This window comes from Nomascus leucogenys, chromosome 4 (genome assembly GCF_006542625.1).
Source record: "Nomascus leucogenys isolate Asia chromosome 4, Asia_NLE_v1, whole genome shotgun sequence".
In the NCBI taxonomy this organism is placed as follows: domain Eukaryota; kingdom Metazoa; phylum Chordata; class Mammalia; order Primates; family Hylobatidae; genus Nomascus; species Nomascus leucogenys.
In genome coordinates, this window is record NC_044384.1 from 42842888 (window position 1) to 42866216 (window position 23329).

General features: G+C 37.6%; 1 protein-coding gene across 3 annotated transcripts in view; it reads right to left on the reverse strand.

Annotated features, from left to right (window-relative positions):
* KIAA1328 (KIAA1328 ortholog) overlaps positions 1–23329 on the reverse strand; it is a 372817-nt gene that overhangs the window by 219259 nt on the left and 130229 nt on the right. For all 3 annotated transcript variants that reach the window (XM_003261907.3, XM_012506309.2, XM_030810556.1), the window contains exon 6: positions 11127–11254. In XM_003261907.3, coding sequence (XP_003261955.2) covers positions 11127–11254 — 128 coding nt within the window. The remainder of the gene's footprint in view (positions 1–11126; positions 11255–23329) is intronic.

The window sequence follows — 23329 nt, forward strand, 5'->3', positions numbered from 1 at the left end:
TTAGGCTCAGACGATGGGGTTTTCTAAATATACACTCATATCATCTGCAAACAGAGACAATTTGACTTCCTCTCTTCCTATATGAATACCATTTATTTCTTTCTCTTGCCTGATTGCCCTGGCCAGAACTTCCAATACTATGTTGAGTAAGAGTGGTGAGAGAGGGCATCCATATCTTGTGCCCGTTTTCAAAGGGAATGCTTCCAGCTTTTCCCCAATCAGTATGATATTGGCTGTGGGTTTGTCATAAATAGCTCTTATTATTTTGAGATATGTTCCACCAATACCTAGTGTATTGAGAGTCTGTAGTATAAAGGGGTGTTGATTATTATCAAAGGCCTTTTCTGCATCTATTGGGATAATCATGTGGTTTTGTCATTGGTTCTGTTTATGTGATGGATTATGTTTATTGATTTGCGTAAGTTGAAGCAGCCTTGCATCCCAGGGATGAAGCCGACTTGATTGTGATGGACAAGCTTTTTAATGTGCTGTTGGATTTGGTGTGCCAGTATTTTATTGAGGATTTTCACATCACTGTTCATTGGGGATATTGGCCTGAAATTTTCTTTTTTGTTGTGTCTCTGCCAGGTTTTGGTATCAGGATGATGCTGGCCTCACAAAATGAGTTAGGAAGGAGTCCCTCTTTTTCTGTTGTTCAGAATAGTGTCAGAAGGAATGGTACCAGCTCCTGCTTGTCCTCTGGTAGAATTCAGCTGTGAATCTGTCTAGTCCTGGGATTTGTTTGTTATGTCTCTGCCAGGTTTTGGTATCAGGATAATGTTGTCCTCATAGAAGGAGTCAGGGAGGAGTCCTTACTTTTCAATTTGTTAGAATCGTTTCAGTAGGAATGCCACCAGTCCTTCTTTGTACATCTGGTAGAATTTGGCTGTGAATTTATCTGGTCTTGAGATTTTTTTGGTTGACAGGTTATTACTGATTCAATTTCAGAGCTCATTATTGGTATGTTTAGAGATTCAATTTCTTCCTGGTTCAGGCTTGGGAGAGTGTATGTGCCCAGAAATTTATCGATTTCTTCTAAATTTTCTAGTTTGTGTGCATAGAGGTGTTCATAATAGTCTCTGATGGTTATTTGCATTTCTGTGGGGTCAGTGGTAATGTTCCCTTTTTCATTTCTGATTGTGTTTACTTGGATCTTCTCTCTTTTCTTCTTTATTAGTCTGCCTAGTGTTTATCTACTTATTAATTTTTTTCAAAAGACCAGCTACTGGCTTCGTTTATCTTTTAAATGTTTTCTTTGTGTTTCAATCTCCTTCAGTTAAGCTCTGATTTTGGCTATTTCCTGTCACCTGCTTCTTTTGGGGTGGTTTGCTCTTGCTTCTCTAGTTCTTTTAGTTGTGATGTTACGTTGTTAATCTGAGGTCTTTCTAACTTTTTATGCAGCTGTTTAGTGCTATAAATTTCCCTCTTAACACTGCCTTAGCTGTGTTCCAGAGATTCTGGTATGTTGTACCTTTGTTCTCAATCATTTCAAATAACTTCTTGTTTTCTGCCTTAATTTCATTATTTACTCAAAAGTCATTCACAAGCAGGTTGTTTAATTTCTATGAAATTGTATAGTTTTTGAAGATCTTCTTAGTTTTGAATTCTATTTTTATTGTACTGTGGTCTGAGAGAGTAGCTAATATATGATTTTGGTTCTTTTGCATTTGCTACAGATTGTTTTATGTCCAATTGTGTGACCAATTTTAGATTATGTTGTACTCAGTGCAGATGAGAAGAATATATATTGTGTTGTTTTGGGATAGAGAGTTTTATAGATGTCTATCAGATCCACTTGGTCCAGTGTTCAAGTCCTGAATATCTTTGTTAATTTTCTGACTCAAGGATCTGTCTAATACTGTCAGTGGGGTGCTGAAGTATCTCACTATCATTGTGTGGAAGTTTAAGTCTCTTTGAAGGTCTCTAAGAACTTGCTTTATGAATCTGGGTCCCCCTGTGTTAGATGCAAATATATTTTGGCTAATTAGGTTTTCATGTTGAATTAAAACCTTTGCCATTATGTAATAGCCTTGTCTTTTTCTATCTTTGTTTTCTGATACTAGGCAAGATGTTTAAAGTCTGTTTTGTCTGATATTAGAATTGCAACCCTTACTTTTTTCTGTTTTTTATTTGCTTGGTAGATTTTTCTCCATCCCTTTATTTTTAGCCTACGGGTGTCACTGCACATGACATGGGTCTCTTGAACACAACATACCATTAGGTCTTGCTTCTTCATCCAGTTTGCTACTCTGTGCCTTTTCATTGGGGTATTTAGCTCAATTTACATTCAAGGTTAGTATTGATGTGTGTGGATTTGATCCTGTCATCATGTTGTTAGCTGTTTATTATGCTGATTTATTTGTGTGGTTGCATTATAGTGTCACTGGTCTGTGTATTTAAGTGTGTTTTTGCAGTTGCTGGTCTTTCCTTTCCATGTTTAGTGCTTCTTTCAGGAGCTCTTGTAAAGCAGGTCTGGTAGTACCAGGTACCAGGTCTGGTGGTAGCAGGTCTAGCTAGGTTGGGGAAGTTCTCATGAATGATATCCTGAAATATGTTTTCCAAATATGTTTTCCAAGTTGTTTCTCCCCATCTATTTCAAAGATGCCAATGAGTCATAGATTTGGTCTCTTTACATAATCCTATATTTCTTGAAGATTTTGTTCATTCCCTTTCATTCTTTTTTCTTTACTGTTGTGTGACTGTCTTATTTCTGGCATTCCAGATGCCCATGATAAGAGTGAGTTGCTCCTTGCCTGTTCAACTCACCCACTCCACAGGAGTCACTGAAGGCCATGAACAAGTCCCAGTGTGCAGTAGCCCTGTGCAGGGTTCCCAGCTTCCTCCCCTTTCAGCCCAGCATCTGTTTCTTCCTTCTGCCCACTCTCAATGCCTCCCTTCTGAAGATCTGCTAGGAGTGTACCAGTTTTCCTGATTTCCCAGTCCTTTGGTGGGAAATGTTCCTCCTGCCTGGGTCTAGTTGGCCATCTTGGAGCCCTCTGTGTGTATTCTTCCTCTATTTTTTCCAAAACAAGTTACCATAAATGCAACAGCTTAAAATAACCCAAATTCATTAGCTCAAAGTTATGTAGGTCAAAAGGCCAGACCAACTCAACTAGGATCTACGTTTAGTTTCTCACAAGACTGAATCCAGGTTGTCAGATGAGCTATGATCTAATTTGGAATATCTGAGGAGGAAACTGATTCCAGGCTCATTCAGGTTGCTGACAGAATATAGCTCCTTGTGGTTGTAGGACTTAAATCCTGATTTTCTTGCTGTTAGCCATGAACTATCCTCAGCTTTGAGCCCCATTCATCTTTAAAGCTAGAAATGGTGAGTTGAATCCTCATGTTTCAAATCTCTCTGATTTCATCTTCTACTCTCAGCTGAAGAAAACTCTCTGCTTTTCTTATGTATTAGATTGGGCCTACCGAGATACCCTTTTTAAATATATAACATAACATGGTCACAAGAGTGAAACCATTTTGCCAGGGGGCCAAGGTCATGTGAGCCATCTTCAAATTCTACCTACTATACCATAGCTTTAGAACAAATTATGAAACCGAAAAGAGTAACCCTCCAACTCTTCTCATCATTCTCAAAATCGTTTTGGCTATTCTCACTCCTTTGTGCTTCCATATAAATTTTAAGACTGTTTTACCAGAAAAAGGAATTATCAAAATCTACTGGAATTCTGATCAGGATTGCAACAAATCTATAGATCAATTTGGGAAAAATGGCCAATCCATGACCATGGAACCCATTTCCATCTATTTAGATGTTCTTCAGTTTCTCTCAGCCATGTTTTAATGTCTTCAGTGTATAAGTCTTGCACTTCTTCTGTTAAATATATCCGTATTTTAATTGTTCATTGGTAATCAACAGAAATAAAATTGATTTTGTACATATTGATCTTATATCCTGCATCCTTGCTGAACTCATTTATTAGTTCCATCACCGTTTTTTGTGGATTTCTTATGATTCTCTATATACAGGATCATGTTATTTATCAATAAAGACAGTTTCACTTCCTTTCCACTAACTTAATTCCAGTATATGGAAAATTCACTCTAATATAGCTCCCTCCCTTCTCATCTCCCTTGTGCAAATGTATACACACATGTACACACACACACACACACACACACAATCTTTATATCTTGTAAGCTCAATACAGGATTATTATTGTTTTATTCAGGTGTCTAAAATTGTTTAAGAAAAAGGAAATACACATCTTTATCGGTGCTTTTTATTTCTTTGTGTGGATTTGAGTTACTGCCTTATGTCATTTTCTTTTCATCTAAACAGACTTCTATTAGCATTTATTGTAAGGCAGGTAAACTAGTACTCTTAGTCTTTGTTAATGTGGAAATGCCTTTGTATCACCTTCAGTTTTGAAGAATGATTTTGCTTGATTGCCACAGTTTCCTTTTCCCTCAGCTCTTTGAATAAGCTGTTGTACTGCCTTGTCCTGCATTGTTTCTGTTGAGAAATCTGCTGTTATTCCTATTCTTGTTTTTTCTTTGTTTGTTTTTGTTTACCATGGCAGGCCTAGCAAGGAACAATTCTTGTTTTACCTACAGACCTTTTAGTCTGTGATGAGTTTAATAGTATAATGAGCCTCACACCTTCTTTAGTTTTTTTTTTTTGTTTTTTTTTTTGTCAGTTAGAAGTATGATGATGCTTCTGGATTGTCAATAAAATCTAGGCTTATAAGTGGTATTATAACTTGAAGATAGCCTAGTATTAGATAGAATTAAGACATATATTACACATTAAGTATACATTAAAAAGAACAAAATAAAATTAGATAAAGTTTTAACCAAAAGAATATATGAAAGTAGTCACAGAATAGGAAGTAGTCATAAGACTGTGTGTCCGTAAGTACTATAAAACTTTTTTTTTTTGGCTAGGCACAATGGCTCATGACTATAATCCCAGCATTTTGGGAGGCCGAGGTGGGTGGATCATCTGAGGTCAGGAGTGTGAGACCAGCCTGACCAACATGGTGAAACCCTGTCTCTACTAAAAATACAAAAATTAGCCGGGTGTGGTGGCACATGCCACCACGCCTGGCTAATTTTTTTTTTGTATTTTTAGTAGAGACAGGGTTTCATCATGTTGACCAGGCTGGTTTCAAACTCCTGATGGCCTTTTAATAACACCATAGAGGCAATAGTGATAACAACCAACAACAGACATTAAATTTATAGTAAGCAATGATCCATCTTTAGTATATTTCAGATTCTTGACCAGTCTGTGACCCAGACCTACTAAGAAATATGGAACAAGTAATCACAGGGAAAATAAAGAAGTTTCTCTCACAAGCCTTTTACCAGATCAGAGGAACTGAAATTCAATATCCATTGCCCATGGCTAAAAAGTAATTATTTTACCAATTTTAAGGAAATAAGAGAAATCCTAAGAAAATTCTAAAGCTACTTTATATCTACCTGCCAAAATAATGCAGAGTTAATAAAAATAGTAAAATAGGCTTACCTACCAACATTTTCAAACTGGAGTAGGAGAAGTTATTCAAAATGCTGCCTAGGCTTTCTCTTATTACAAACAGTACTGAGGAAATATGACAACTTTTGTAAAACGGTATAGGCTACAAATAAGACAAAAAAGGAAGTTATGAGCATCATAAGTGAAGTGACACTAAGTTTAGATTCCAAAAAAAAAAGAAGTAACACACTCCTATGACAAGAAAAGGCTATATTATAAAATGCACATTGACCAAAACTATGGTTATTAGACCCTACCATGTTCAAGACTAGGATTGTACTATAGCTAAGTACTATTTATTAAGATAAGATAATGGGGGTAATATACACACATCAAATAAACACTACAACCTAAATAGAACCAGTGAAGAACCTCTCTAGAACCCACTATGAAGAACCTATAATGCTGAATAAATTACAAAAGAAATGTAGAATGTATTTATCTTTCAGAAAAAGAGAGAAAGAGGATGGGGAGAAAACAAGAAAAAAAATCACCTTGTAAATAAAGCCAACTTCTTTTCAAGGAAATGACAGATGTCAAAAACAAAAATCATAAGCTAGGGCATTCTTCTGGAGAACTGTGGATTTAATAAACTACAAGCAAAACCATAATATGTGATTTAAGGCACAGAGAGTAACCAATACGAACAAGAAACAGAACAAGTCTCTCAAAGTCAAATAAATGCCTCATGAAAAACAATCTGCTGCCATCGTCATCATAAAATCTGCAGGTGAAATTTTTAAAAATTTGAGAATAAAATTTTATGTTTTATCTGACATTGTGGCTCCTTGCAAGGAAAGAAAATAGTTGCCCACCATCTTTAGCATATTTGTGCTCTAGAGTTTAAAAATCTGTATGTCAGATTAAGAGCCAAGGAGAGTTAGTTATAGAAACAAGAATATCTAAAGCCAAATTTTAACAATTTTAGTTATCTCAAATTTTTCTTGTCTTTCCTTCTTCAATACACTATAGTGCCAGACTAGCTTGGTTCATATCTTGGCTTTGCCAACCTGTTAGCTGTATGACCTGGCCGATTCATTCATTCTGCCTCTGGGAGAGGCATAAAACAGAGATAGTAACCTACCTTATTTCATTGACTTAGGATTAAATGATTTAATATGTATTAACACATAGTATGTACTACATAAATGTTTGTTAAATACAAATTAATGAAAAAGAAATATTTCTTAAGCCAAGACGTATGAGAGGCTCTAAGTGTACAAAAACCAATGCAACAAGATGCCTGTTTTCAAAAAAGCTGGCAAGGGAGATAGATGAATGATGTAACAACGATTACAAAATAACAAAAAAGGTGACATTACAGAGATGGGCACAGTCTATTTGCAAGTACATAAATAGAATATGTAACTTCATGACAAGGTAAGTGGGAAGAGGGAAGAGAATTAGGTCAGTGTCATCACTGAGGTTTACAGTATTCATAATGATGCCGTTACTGCAAGGAGGTAGACTTATTGGGCAAAACGCCCAAGAAATGACTAGCTTAAATACAAATCAGTCACACCTGAGAAAGTTTTATTTTCCTCCAATTTCAACAGTAAATAGAAAAAGGGTCTTTTCTACATGTCTTTAGGACCCCCTGGTGACTATTTCTTCACTATCAGCTCTGTATCCTTAAGACTATTAATACTAGTAAATGAAAGATTCCTCCATCTCCCTTCCCATATCCTTGCCAAATGGATTGGCCTTGTTTTGTGCCCTGTTCACACATCTATGTCATGCAGGAGCAGTAAGTAGAAACGCAAAACCAAAGGTCTGAAATCTGATCTTCACATTACCATTTTCTCTTACCCCCTGAAAAGCAATAGGCAAGGGCCACCTTAAAAACTGCCTGACTTGTTTTCAGTGTAGCAGGGAAACTTCACATAAACAATCAAAAATAGCTGCCACCTTCCTCTGCCTCTTTTTATCAGCTATGTTTTAAGAAAACAGAAGAAAATATTTCAGATCAAAATACAAACAAACCATTTATACTTTGGCTATTTCAATTTTGTTGATCTTTTCAAAAAACCAGCTCCTGGATTCATCGATTTTTTGAAGGGTTTTTTTGTGCCTCTATCTCCTTCAGTTCTACTCTGATCTTAGTTATTTCTTGCCTTCTGCTAGCTTTTGAATTTGTTTGCTCTTGCTTCTCTAGGTCTTTTAATTGTGAAGTTAGGGTGTCAATTTTAGATCTTTCCTGCTTTCTCTTGTAGGCAATTAGTGCTATAAATTTCCCTCTACACAGTGGTTTAAATGTGTCCCAGAGATTCTGGTAGGTTGTGTCTCTGTTATCATTGCTTTAAAAGAAGATCTTTATTTCTGCCTTCATTTTGTTATTTACCCAGTAGTCATTCAGGCACAGGTTGTTCAGTTCCATGTAGTTGTGTGGTTTTGAATGAGTTTCTTAATCCTGAGTTCTAATTTGATTGCACTGTTGTCTGAGACAGTTTGTTGTGATTTCTGTTGTTACATTTGCTGAGAAGTGCTTTACTTCCAATTATGTAGTCACTTTTAGAATAAGCACGATGTGATGCTGAGAAGAATGTATATTCTGTTGATTTGGGGTGGAGAGTTCTGTAGATGTCTATTAGGTCCGCTTGGTGCATAGCTGAGTTCAAGTGCTGGATATCCTTGTTAACCTTCTGTCTCATTGATCTGTCTAATATTGACAGTGGGTTGTTAAATTCTCCCATTATTATTGTATCAGACTCTAAGTCCCTTTGTAGGTCTTTAAGGACTTGCTTTATTAATCTGGGTGCATCTGTATTGGGTGCATATATATTTAGGATAATTAGCTTTTCTTGTTGAATTGATCCCTTTACCATTATATAATGGCTTTCTTTGTCTCTTTTGATCTTTGTTGGTTTAAAGTCTGTTTTATCAGAGACAACTCCTGCTTTTTTTTTTCTTTGCATTTGCTTGGTAGATCTTCCTCCATCCCTTTATTTTGAGCCTATGTGTGTCTCTGCACATGAGATGGGTCTCTTGAATACAGCACACTGATGGGTCTTGACTCTATCCAATTTGCCAGTCTGTGTCTTTTAATTGGGGCATTTAGCCCATTTACATTTAAGGTTAATATTGTTATGTGTGAATTTCATCCTGTCATTATGATATTAACTGGTTATTTTTCCCAATAATTGATGCAGTTTCTTCATAGCATCAATGGTCTTTACAATTTGGCATGTTTTTACAGTGGCTGGTACCAGTTGTTCCTTTCCATGTTTAATACTCCCTTCAGGAGGTCTTGTAAGGCAGGCCTGGTGGTGACAAAATCTCTCAGATCAAAATTTGCTTGTCTGTGAAGGATTTTATTTCCCTTCACTTATGAAGCTTAGTTTGGCTGGATATGAAATTCTGGGTTGAAAATTCTTTTCTTTAAGAATGTTGAATATTGGCCCCCACTCTCTTCTGGCTTGTAGGGTTTCTGCTGAGGGATCCACTGTTAGTCTGATGAGCTTCCCTTTGTGGGTAACCCGACTTTTCTCTCTGGCTGCCCTTAACATTTTTTCCTTCATTTCAACCTTGGTGAATCTGACAATTATGTGTCTTGGGGTTGCTCTTCTCGAGGAGTATCTTTGTGGTGTTCTCTGTATTTCCTGAATTTGAATGTTGGCCTGCCTTGCTTGGTTAGGGAAGTTCTCCTGGATAATATCCTACAGAGTGTTTTCCAGCTTGGTTCCATTCTCCCTGTCACTTTCAGGTACACCAATCAAATGTAGATTTGGTCTTTTCACATATTCCTATATTTCCTGGAGGCTTTGTTCATTTCTTTTTACTCTTTTTTCTCTAATCTTGTCTTCTCACTTTATTTCATTAAGTTGATCTTCAATCACTGATATCCTTTCTTCCACTTGAGCGAATCGGCTATTGAAGCTTGTACACGCATCACAAGGTTCTTGTGCCATGGTTTTCAGCTCCATCAGGTCATTTAAGTTCTTCTCTACAGTGTTTATTCTAGTTAGCCATTCATCTAACTTTTTTCAAGGTTTTTAGCTTTCTTGTGATGGGTTAGAACATGCTCCTTTAGCTCAGAGAAGTGTGTTATTACTGACCTTCTGAAACCTACTTCTGTCAACTCATCAAAGTCATTCTCCGACCAGCTTTGTTCCATTGTTGGTGAGGAGCTGCGATCCTTTGGAGGAGAAGAGGAGCTCTGGTTTTTAGAATTTTCAGCTTTTCTGCTCTGGTTTCTCCCCACCTTTGTGGTTTTATCTACCTTTGGTCTTTGATGATGGTGACCTACAGATGGGGTTTTGGTGTGGATGTCCTTTTTGTTGATGTTGATGACATTCCTTTCTGTTTGTTAGTTTTCCTTCTAACAGTCAGGTCTCTCAGCTGCAGGTCTGTTCGTGTTTGCTGGAGGTCCACTCCAGACCCTGTTTGCCTGGGTATCACCAGCAGAGGCTGCAGAACAGCAAATATTGGTGCCCGATCCTTCCTCTGGAAGCTTTGTCCCAGAGGGGCACCTGCCTTTATGAGGTGTCTGTTGGCCCCTACTGTGAGGTGTCTCCCAGTCAGGCTACACAGTGGTCAGGGATCCACTTGAGGAGGCAGTCTGTCCGTTCTCAGAGCTCAAACGCCATGCGGGGAGAACCACTGCTCTCTTCAGAGCTGCCAGACAGGGAGGTTTAAGCCTGCAGAAGTTTCTGCTGCCTTTTGTTCAGCAATGCCCTGCCCACAGAGGTGGAGTCTGTAGAGGCAGTAGGCCTTGCTGAGCTGTGGTGGGCTCCATCCAGTTCGAGCTTCCCGGCCACTGTTTACCTCCTGAAGCCTCAGCAGTGGTTGACACCCCTCCTGCTTCCAGGCTGTAGCCTCACAGGTTGATCTCAGACTGCTGTGCTAGCAGTGAGCAAGGCTCTGTCAGCATGGGACCCACCCAGCCAGACACGGGAGAGAATCTCCTGGTCTGCTGGTTGCTAAGACTGTGGGAAAAGCCCAGTATTTGGACAGGAGTGTCCCATTTTTTCCAGGTACTGTCTGTAATGGCTTCCCTCGGCTAGGGAAGGGAAATCCCCCAACCAGAAGTGGGTCTTTAGGGCTTATTTCACATCACATCTGGCAGGGTTCTGAGCATTCACTTAAGTATGTAATACATACCATTTGGTGATATGTGTACAAATGCTTATATAAACACTGTCCTATACACTTACATGATTAATACATGTATGCAAGCATATGCAAAATATCCTAATATTCTCCAATTAAAGTTTTTATAAGTCCACAATTAACTTTCATTATTCTAAAAAATAAACATGAATTAAGAAAGGCTTATTTGTGATTTCCATAAGGACAATGAGTAACAAACAGCCCACCTGATCTTCTTCATTAAGTAACAGAACAGTGTTTTCTTTACCCTTCTGGCTGTGCTTTCATACAACCAGAAGCTTCCTCACTGACCCACACAGACTGCTTCAAGTAATCATTCCTTACCTTTGGGCCCAGGAACAGGAGGAGAAAGGAAAGGGGGAGGGAAAGACATCAACTCAATCACACGCAGTGGCCACATGTTTTAAAACAATATTATATACCGTGAGGAAATTAACATAAAAAACAAATGGCTCTTCTGACATCTTGCTGATCCACTGAAGACAAGAAAAGTAAAATTAAAGATGCTTACCTGCTGTTCCTGCATTCTAGCAGCACCAAGTTCTGAGAGAGACATGGTGAGCTTCTCTTGTTGTTCTGATAAATATTTCTGATACAGGCTTAGAAGTTCTTGGCATTCTCTATACTGTAGCTGAAGAGGTGAGATTGCAAATTAAGGGAAAAAAACTGAAAAATTGATTCAAACTGCATCCATCAATGCTGCTTTTCATATTCCAATAAACAAAACAGAACCAGAAATGCAATCATATTTGGCAAGAGTCATAAGTATAAAGTCTTCAGATCAAAGTTACATGTATTTCTCCCCCAAAATCGTAAAACAATACTTCACAAAGAGAGTAGCAATGAACATCCCATTTGAAAATAAATTTATTCCTTGATTCTCTAAATTTGAATAAAAACAAATGCAGATACATGCAAAGGAACCCCTACCTCACACCATATTAAAAAAACAAGCTGAAAATGTATCATTGATCTAAATGTAAGAGTTAAAACTATAAAACTCTTGGCAGAAAATATAAAAGCACATCTTTGTGACCTTGGATTGGGTGATGATCACTTAAAAGTACAAGTAACCAAATAAAAAAAAAAAAAGACAAATTGGACTTCAAAATGTAGAATGATTGGTGTTTCAAAAGGCATTATTTAAAATTTGAAAAAAACAACCCCCTGAATGAGAGAAAATATTTGGAAACGACATGGTAAAGAAGTTGTGTCCAGAACATATAAATACCTTGTACAACTAAACAATAAAAAGATAATTAGTACAATTTACAAGTGGGCAAAGGCTTTGAATAGACATTTCCCAAAACAAAATATGCAAATGGCCAAGAAGCATAAGAAGAGATACTCAACATAGCCATTAGGGAAATGTAAATAAAAAACACACTGAGATACCATTTTGCATCCACTAAGATGACCATATCCAAAAAGACTAACAAGCACTGACAAGGATATGAAGAAACTGGAACCCTCCTATGTAACTAATGGAAACATAAGACTGTGCTGCCACTTTGGAAAATAAGTTAGCTGTTTCACAATGATAGAGAATTTTTTTTACATATGACCCAGCAATTCTACTGCTAGGTATATACTCAAGAGAAGTGAAAATATGTTCTGAAGAATATTAAATATATAAGCAAAGAAAACTTTTTAAAAAACATATGTCCACACAAAAACTTACATATACATATTCAACATGGCATTATTCCTAATAGTAGAAAAGTAAAAACAATCTCAATGTCCACTGATAAATAAACAAACAAAATGTGAAATATTTATAAGTGGAATATTATTCAGTCATCAAAAGCAATGAAGTACTGCTACATGCTACAACATGGATGAACCTTGAAAATATTATCCTAAGTAAAAGAAGCCAGACACAAAAGGCCATATATTGCATGATTTCATTTGTATAAAATGTTCAGAACAGGCAAATATATACAGACAGAAATAGATTAGTGGTTGCTAAGAGTTAGGGGAGAAGAAATGGAGAGTAACTGCAAACAGGTATGGATTTTGGGGGAAAGGTAATAAACACGTTCAGGAATTACAAAGTAGTGGTGTTTGCATATTTTTGGAATATACTCAAAACCATTTAATTATATAGTTCAAAAGGGTGAATTTTATTTTACGTGAATTATACACAATAAAGTTATTATTTTAAAAAATCAGTATGGGGTACAGGTAATAACACTGCTCTGGTAAGAGTACTGCCAATTTACACAGAAAGTTCCTAACTATATTAAACATAAAAAGAGTATAATTTGATTTTTTTTGTTAAGTTTTTCAGTTAAGTCAATATTTCATTAATAAAACCATCACCAGGAAATTTTCTGAACACATACCTCCCTACATTTTTTCATAATTTTATAATTTGGTATAAAGAACATGGCAATTTAACCTGGGGTATCCTCTCTCACAACTCCTGAAACTTGCCAATTGTTCAAGATGAAAATACTAAATCAGAAAATGTCAGCTAACTTTGTAGACCAGTGCTTGGGAGACAAATAGTCCTACCCAAGAGAGAGCTCTGTTCCTTATTTCTCATTATGGTAATTTCCTCCCCAGGCTCTTTTCCCTTCAGTACATGTTCAAATTTCCCCTTAACACTTACTTATGTATGCTGTTGGTATAAAAATTACTATCCAATAGGATTTATTCTGTATAAATACTTTTACAATAGGTCATCATGATTAAGGGTCGAAATATTAGTTTTTAAATGTCAAAATGGTGTCTGGTTTCAGTATTCCTTAACATTTTCATAACCTAATCATTGCTTCTGGGCAGATTCTTGTTCTAATAACTTTTGCCAATCATGACTGCATAAATAACCAATTGCTTCATTATTCTCATTATTAACCTTTAACAAAAAAGGAGCCAGAGGTAGATGATAGAAGAGGAGCTGGTTCACAGGGAAAGGACAGGTTACTAAGCTTAGAGAATACAACAATTAGAAGAGCTTGTTGAATACTTGGCATCTTAAATAACAACAATAGTATAAATGGTAGTCTAAATAGGTTTTCAGAGTCGACGTACATTATACTAGGCTAGTTTTACATTTCCATGGAAAGCAAGCTCTAAAAGATGGGAACGATTTGTGGTGGTCCCAGGAGTCTCTGCCAGTTATTATGTATATAAAAGGAGATTTTTATTCTCGCTGTTACCATAGGCAGTAATTTTTATAGTAGGTGAACATATTAGTCTGGTCACAGAATATGAATTTTACTCTGGAAAAATCAAGCACAATTATATAGCTTAGGAGTAAAATGTCAGCGTTTGAAACAAATTACAGGCAAATTCATTTAAACACATGCTATGTGGGAGAATATAAAAACAGGTAGTCCTACCTTTATCAATTTTTAATGTCTTTCTTGATATAGCAGATTTCAAAATGCACCCCCCCCCCCCATTTCCTTCGTTTCCTTCCTCCTTAGCACAATGAGACTTCAATTTTCCATCTGGAGAGAAAGATTTATGTTAGGAAAATGCAGACAAAACGCCCTTCTCAATGATTTGGGGGGTACAATGAAAAAGAAGATATATTTAACTCAATCCTGGCCGACTGACAGAAAAGAATGAAACAGATGTTGAAAACCAAACTTAAGGGAAAGTGTACACCAAATCATGACATGAATTTAAAACACTGTAGTCTGCCTAACCACCTTTTAAGAAGCAGAAGACAGAGCAGTCATTGCAACCTCTTCAAAGAAATAAGTCTTCATGAGGTAGCACAAATAAATAAATATAAATTAGTATTAAGCAAGATTACATCAAAACCTAACCATCACATTAATTAGCTGAAATAGCTGTGGAAAATAATCATTTTGTAAAGCTTAAAATCTTAACACTAAAATGCAATACATAGATAAGTAAAAGTAAAGATAAGAGCAGAATGAATAAGAGGATGAGTGAAAGAATAAAAACTGTGGAAGAGACAAATCACAGGTGGAGAGTGGAAGGGCCAGAGATAGGACATACTACTAGGAGGCTGCCAGAGTAAAGAAAGATTATTTTAACTGAAATAATTCCCCTGGCCTAGCAGAGTTCACCCCCACCACTTCATCTCACCCTTCTCTCTGACACCTGGGATGCTTGGACTGGAACTTAGTAATCTTGATCTAATATAGAACTAAATGTAGAGAGGCCCTTGTGAAAAGACAAAAGGTGAATCATTAAATCTAAAAAAAAAAAAAAAAAGATTCTCCTTTTTTGGAGCCAAGATTCCTTGGAAAAATGGCTGAAACCCATTTTGGGGTAGAGAAAGTATAAAGTAAACTTGAAACATCTTGTTGTGCTGTAAAATGCAAGAAAGTGTTCAAAGACAAATAGATGGGGGCTTGTCACAAGAGTAGGAGATAGCAGCCAGGTGCGGTGGCTCACGCCTATAATCCCAGCACTTTGGGAGGCCGATGCGGACGGATCACGAGGTCTAGAGATTGACACCACCCTGGCCAACATGGTGAAACCCCATCTCTACTAAAAATACAAAAATTAGCTGGCTGTGGTGGCAGGCGCCCGTCATCCCAGCTACTCGGGAGGCTGAGGCAGGAGAACCGCTTGAACCCGGGAGATGGAGGTTGCAGTGAGCCGAGATCACTCACTGCATTCCAGCCTGGCAACAGAGTGAGACTCCATCAAAAAAAAAAAAAAAAAGACAAACCAGGAAAAATTAGCCGGGTGTGGTGGTGAGTGCCTGTAATCCCAGCTACTCGGTAGGCTGAGGCAGGAGAATTGCTTGAACCCGGGAAGTGGAGGCTGTACTGAGCTGAGATCATGCCATTGCACTCTAGCCTGGGTGATGAGAAACTCCATCTCAAAAAAAAAAAAAAAAAAGGAGATAGCCTAAAGGGGATGCCTATTATTAACCACATTTGGGAAAATTTGAGCACTGAAATAAATAATCAGTCTAATTAATAGAAAACTGAATAAATAAAAATCCACAACTTCATGGTAATGCTGCAAAAGGAGAAGAAAGGATGGATAAAAAAAGGCAAGTCACACCTGTAATCCCAGCACTTTGGGAGGCCAAGGTGGGAGGATCACCTGAGGTCAGGAGTTTGAGACCAGCCTGCCCAGCATGGTGAAACGCTATCTCTACTAAAAATACAAAAAATTAGCCAGGCATGGTGGCAGGTGCCTGTAATCCCAGCTACTCAGGAGGCTGAGGCAAGACAATTGCTTGAACCAGGAGGTGGAGGTTGCAGTGAGTTGAGATCGCAACACTGGACTCCAGCCTGGGCAACATGACTGAAATTCCGTCTCAAAAAAAAAAAAAAAAGTGAAGTTTTTCTTTACAGAAGAAAGCAAACTAATTACCTAGAACAAATGGTCAAAATTTTAAATCACCATTTTAGAACCCCCAATGTAATAACGAATTCAGGCAAGGATCATTAAAGGATACTAAAACCATTAGGTGAAAGGTTAATGAGTTAGATATTCCTAAGGTGTCATAATTACTTACAGCAAAGAAGAAAATGCACCTTTCAATGGTACAATCTGGTGGTCAATACTCAGAGTAAATTAATTCAGGATCACTAGTAAGTAAAAAAACAGAAATTATGTATGTCCAATTGCATGAAGTAGGCATCATCGCTTATGTTTTAATCTGAACCTAATCAAATTTGTAAACCTAACTTCCACTTCACAGAATTTAGAAGGAATAAAGGAATAAATTAAATGATACTGTAAGAAACAATCAGACAAATCCAGTATATGGGAGATTTTGCAAAGCACTTGGCCTGAACTCTTCAAAAGGTCAGTGTCACAGGGGAAAAGGTTTGGGGTAGGAGGCCTATTTTAGATTAAGAGACCAAAGACACAACCAAATGCAACCCATGAAGCATAACTGAATCCTTGTTCAGGGAGAAAAATAGAAAAGACATTATTGGGACAACTAGAAAAATTGGAATATGGACTCAATTACAATTAATATTATGGAATTACTACTAATTTTATCAGTTATCATAAGTTGGTTTATAAAATAAAATGTTCTCATTCTTATGAGACAAGTCTGAGGTAGCTAGGAGTTACATGTGACACTTGCCACTTCATTTAGTTCTGTATTAGATCAAGATTACTAAGCACAAGTCCAACCATCCCAGGTATCGGAGACAAGTGGCATTTCCCGTGACACTCAGAAAAATAAGCAAATAAATTTTTATAAAATTTTATATCTGTAAGTAAATTTACAATTTATATAAATTTCTATTACATATGTATACATTTCTATATTTATATAAATCTATATACATTTATCTATCTATATATAGTTGTTGGCATTGGCTATATCTGCTTTGCCCCCTCTGGTGTGTATTTTTATATAAATATAAATATTTATATACAATAAATATAAATATATTTATTTATATAGCATATAAATATTAAATATTACATTATATATTATAAATATAATTTAATAATTATCTTTATATACAATTATTTATATATAAATATTAAATATTTATATTTATTATATATATTAAAAATACACACACACGAGAGGGGGCAAAGCAGATATAGTCAATGCCAACCACTGAAATCTAGGTAGAAGGTACACAGTGTTTCAATGCCATATTGTCAACTGTCTATATATTTGAAAGTTATCATAATAAAACACTGCAGGAAAACTTTTTTTTTGTTTTGGTTTTTGTTATTTGCTTTTTTTGTGTTTCTCTCTTTCTACTATTACTCAATCTCTTCTTGTCTTCCTACTTCTACCACAAGTTATCATGTGAGAAGCAGAAACTTGAGCATCAGGTCAGCTTCCTAAGAGTTCTCTACAATCATGAGTCCTTGGTCAGTAAGTCAGGTGACAAACTGTTACTATGATCTAATGATATACTAACCAGAACTGTCCTTGGAGCCAGGGAGAGGCACATACAAGACAGCGAAAAGGCCATGCAAAAAAGACCTGCCAAGCTTTCTTCCAGTCATTTAACAAATGCTTTCTGAATACAATGTAACAGGCATAAGATGAACAAAGGCAGTACTGTGGATTCAGTAAACGCACAGACTTAGGTGTCAGTCCAACATTCTTGGCTCAAATCTTAACTCTGGTACATAGTAATGATATAACTTAGGGCAAGTAACTTCTCTGACATCTTCATCTGGGGATAATATCTACCTCACCTCACAGGGCAACTGCAAATGTAAATGATACAAATAAACGAAGAACACTTAGCATAGTGCAGGGCACAAAGTATATATTCGATACATTTTTTTTTTTAAAAAAGACATCAAGGCTTAGAGAGAGGGAGAGATTTAAACAAATAAGGATAACATGTTCCAGGAGAAACATTTATACACTAGAGTACAATGGAGATTTTAAAAAGGTGGGGTGAGTAGTTCACTTTGACCACACTGGAGGGAAGTTAGGAAAGGCTCCAGAGAACATGTGACATTGAAAACAAATTCTGGAAAAGGAGTATATAGATGTACCAGGTAGGTAGGCTGTGCAGTATCCCTGGCTGAGAAATCACCAGGATCAAAGGAAAGAAAAAAATGATCAATATGTACATTAAGAGAACTGCAAGAAGCATGGCATGGATGGTTAACTGGTCCTGAGTGGGACAGAATGAGCGAAGAGGCTACAGAGATCAACAGGGGCTAGATCTCAAATGTTACCCTAAGTTGTTTAGATTTTATCTCTATTTAAGTCATTGATGTCTTACAGCTAATTTGCATTTCATAAAGATACCTCTGGTAGGAGAAGAGTAAAGGATGGATCAGAGGGCTTAAGACTAGAATCAAAGCAACCAATTAGACAATCACTGTAAAAGTCTAAGCAAGAGATGAGAGGGGCATGAGCTGGAGTAATAATGGTAGAAAATAAGGGATAAGGGGTTAAAAAGGGACATTTAAGGCAATGTCAGCTTATGAACTGGGTGACAAGATGTGTGATTCCATTTATAAGACAGAGAATGCAGAATAAAGAAAAGGTCTGGGGAGAGTGCGGCTTTAAAACACAGAGTTAAAGATGCTTGGGAGAGTTTAGTGGAGATAGCCAAGAGGGGACACTTGGATCGCTGGGTGTGAAATTCAGAAAAGAAGTCTGAGTAGAAATAGACATTTGGGAGTTAATCACTTTATATGTGGTGGCTGAAGACATGAGAGTGCGTAAAATTGTCCAGGGAGTGTACAGGTTTTGTTTGTTCATTAATTCACTCACTCATTCATTCATTCATTCATTCAACAAATAAGTCTGTAAGGGTAGGAATTTTTGTTTTGTTTACTACTGAATTCCTTAGCCTATATAAGTGCTCAATAAATATTTATTGAATAATAAATACAATGAGTACAGTAACATCTGAGACTGAATGAGATGCCAGACATACAATAATGAACAAGACTAACACTATCTCCTTTAGGGAGAAAGAATGGCAGGTAATCAAACACAAAGAAGAACAAATGAAGAGTAATGACAAGAACATTATGTAGTGCTGTAGGAACACTTTCTAAAAGGACCCAAATGGTCAAGGAGCCAGGGAAAGCCTCTTAGAGAAAGGAATGTTCCAGCTGTGAGATGAGAAGGAGGCCAATGTAACAACAACAAGTAAAGGACAGGCAGAGAAAAAAGATAAATAACAAAGACAAATAAAAAGATGAAGTCAACTGTGTCTAGTGCTGAAAAGCAGCCACCCCAGTTAAAGACTGAGCTGAGAAGCCATTAGTGACCCATGCAAAACATCAGTTTGACATTACTTGGTTGTTCATCATCTCCCCCAATTGTTTTGGTAGATGAACAGTTAGGCTATTTTCTTGTCAGGGAGAGAAGCTTTACAAAAGAGAGAGATGTTTTATTCAGGATCATCCTCGGGTAAGAATCTGAGGTAAGGCCATCTGGCTCCAACTGTAAAGCAATCCATTACTCACAGACTTTTGGGGAAATACAGAACCCAGATATTTTCACTATGGCAGGTACTTCCTTTACTCTGAATGCCTACAAACCATATATTAAGATAGCATATCATTCTAGGCATAACATTCTGCCTAGAATGTTTTGCCTGCCCCTAATCCTAGATTCCTACTTGTCCATTAAAACTTAATTTTTATGTCACCTCTTCCTCCAAGCTTTCACAGACCTCCCAGGCAGAGTTAAGCACCTTTATCATAGTAAATACTATAAAGTTAAAATTATTTGACTATATTACTATCACCTGAAGCAGACTGTGTTTTCCTGGAAATTACAGTGTACTAATTTTGGTCTCTCTTCAGCACATAGCAGGCACTTTAAAAATGTTAAAGGAATGAGTATAGAAATAAAAGTAAAGGAGCTCCTATTGAATTTTCATGTTGGTTTTGGTTTTGAATGGAAACAAACCATAGATAGACAACGTGGGCTTTAAACTAGCCAAGAAGATGCTTAAGAGCCGGGCACGGTGGCTCACGCTTGTAATCCCAGCACTTTGGGAGGCCGAGGCGGGCGGATCACGAGGTCAGGAGATCGAGACCACGGTGAAATACCATCTCTACTAAAAATACAAAAAAAAAAAAAAAATTAGCCGGGCGTGGTGGCGGGCGCCTGTAGTCCCAGCTACTCAGAGAGGCTGAGGCAGGAGAATGGCGTGAACCCGGGAGGCGGAGCTTGCAGTGAGCCAAGACTGCACCACTGCACTCCAGCCTGGGCGACAGAGCGAGACTCCGTCTCAAAAAAAAAAAAAGATGCTTAAGATATTGACTCATTAAAAACTAAAATGTTTCCTAACCTAGCAAGATTTTCCCATCTTAAATATGGTTTCTGACCATGTCAGATTCCTCACCTTACAATCATTTTCTTTTCTCCCTTTTGAAAAAAAGAGTATACCTTTTCTGATATAAAAATTGAGGTCCAAATTATGTATCTAGTTTAGTACTCATTGATAATATATGCAACTGAAAATGGATTGTTTGTAAAAAGAAAAAGTGATTCCTAGATCAAGTGGTTCACAGGGCTAGGTAAGAATTTCACATAAATATTTACACCCATTTATGAAGTTGTGATCTGTGCAAGAGCACAACCCACTGATACAAGTCTGAAATCTTCCATTTAACTAAAAGAAAAATTTATGGCAAATTTGGTGTATGAACATGTTATTTTTCAATTTCCTGATGACAGCAATCCATTGGGGAGGGTAACAAAGCACAAAACAGCGGAAAACTCAATGCTCTGGACACTTAAAGAGGGAAACAAGACTCAAGTGACCCACTCAGACTCTTCTAGACTGTAATTCATTCTGTTTGATCACCTGAACAAAAACATGAGCCATGGAAAGACAGCTAATTAGAGTATTTAACTAGCTCCTTTAGAGTTATCTAAGTCCCTACCTTGTTTCTTGCAGAATTGCAAATCAAGATGCGGGGGGCGGGGGTGGGTAGAAACAGACTTGAAATTGAGATGCTTTACATTCTGTCTTTTTCTCAGGTCATTATACCCTATGGATTTTAGAAACTACCTACACAATGGAGACCCAAGGTTTATTTCTCCAACTTTAAAGGTAAGGACACTTATTTAAAAGTTTAAATCCAGACACCCTAAAAAGCAGGCTATCAATGTGCCAGATGGACCAGAACTTTGATTTCATGTTTTTATAGTTTCCTTTTCACAAAATAAGAGAATATAAATTTTCAGCATTCACTGTAGACATTAAAGGTTGAGAAAACATTTCTATTACAAACCATGCATTTTCTCTTGCTTCTAACATGCTTAAAATTTTATTTTTTGCTTAAAAGTTCTCTGTTTCAGCTGGACCCGAAGGAGAAATATTTTCCCCATTTGGAAAGGCTGCTTTAAAGCAATTCAGCCTTTCATGTGTTACAAGAACTACCTTAGAACTGTAGAAGAAAAAAAGCTGCTATCATACCTCTCCCCCAAGAAGTTTCCTTATCAAGTGAACTGCACAACAATAATTAACACTTAAAAACTTCAATTTCAAAAAGGGAAAATTCCTGACAATATAGACTATGGAAAATGGTCTGCACACTAAGCTCTCCAGACCCTGAAAGGCTGATCAGTGAAGTTGTGTGAATAATGCTTTGTGAAGCATAGTGAAACATATCAGGCTGGGAACTACCAGCTCCAACCATGAGAAACAGACTGAAAGCTCTTTAAAAAATGTCATGTCGCAGTGGCTCATGCCTATAATCCCAGGACTTTGGGAGGCTGAGGCGGGCGGATCACTGGAGGTCAGAAGTTCAAGACCAGCCTGACCAACATGGAGAAACCCTGTCTTTACTAAAAATACAAAATTAGCTGGGCGTGGTGGTGCATGCCTGTAATCCGAGCTACTCAGGAGGCTGAGGCAAGAGAATCGCTTGAACCCAGGAGGTAGAGGTTGTGGTGAGCTGAGATCGCGCCATTTTACTCCAGCCCAGGCGACAGAGTGAGACTGTCTCAAAAAAAAAAAAAAGGCGCGGTGGCTAACGCCTGTAATCCCAGCACTTTTGGAGGCCGAGGCAGGCGGATCCCGAGGTCAGGAGATACAGACCATCCTGGACAACATGGTGAAACTCTGTCTCTACTAAAAATACAAAAATTAGCCAGGCATGGTGGTGCATGCCTGTAAGCCCAGTTACTCAGGAGGCTGAGGCAGGAGAATCACTTGAGCCAAGAAGTTGGAGGTTGCAGTGAGCCGAGATCGCACCACAGCACTCTAGCCTGGAGACAGAGTAAGACTCTGTCTCAAAAAAAAAAAAAAAAAAAAAAAAAAGTCATGTCATTCTACTTCCAATCTTCAAACAGAAGAGATTTGTTCTTGCCATTAAATTATTTTATGAGCTATCCATTTCAATACATATGATACCTCTCTTTCTTCACACTCCTGCAAAAATAAAACTCGAAGTCCCTCAACTGACTGAATGAAGGCTGGTCTTGGCTGAGGGCATTCCAAAGTAAACCTGAAAAAAAGTTCAGGCCATGATGGGAAGGGGGGGTCAGACATGCCTCATTATACCCTCATCCCTTTGGAATTCAGGCACAATTGACCAACATTAACATTAAAACAGAGATCTTAAGACTGGCAAAGCAGTCTCTTTGCAGCAATGAGATATCAAATTCCAGGCCGGGAGCAGTGGCTCAAGCCTGTAATCCCAGCACTTTGGGAGGCCGAGGTGGGCGGATCACGAGGTCAGGAGATGGAGACCATCCTGGCTAACATGGTGAAACCCCGTCTCTACTAAAAATACAAAAAATTAGCCGGGTGTGGTGGCAGGCGCCTGTAATCCCAGCTACTCGGGAGGCTGAGGCAGGAGAATGGCGTGAACCTGGGAGGCGGAGCTTGCAGTGAGCCGAGATCGCACCAGTGCACTCCAGCCTGGGGGACAGAGAAAGACTCCGTCTCAAAAAAAAAAAAACAAAAAACAAAAAACAAATTCCAACCTGACTCTAGTATAGAGTCAAGTATATGATAGATACCAGGCCCTGAAAAAAATCAAAGTGTTTTACCCCAAAATATATTTCTTTGACATATTTTGAAATGGTCCTGCAAAGCTATCTCTTGTGGGGAAAATCTACATTATGTTGAGAATCCCCCTCCCTTTCCAGTTCTTCTTCTGTTCCTGAAGAGATTAGCTACCAGTCTAGCACCTTTGAAACATTTGAATAGAAAACAGTTGCCATCTATTGCTTCTAAGGGTGGCCACCTATGAGGCATAATAAAAACCTGCATAATAAAAACCTTGGTCTCCACAACTCCTTTTCTTAACCCAGACACTCCTTTCTATTGATTCCTGGTCTTTAGA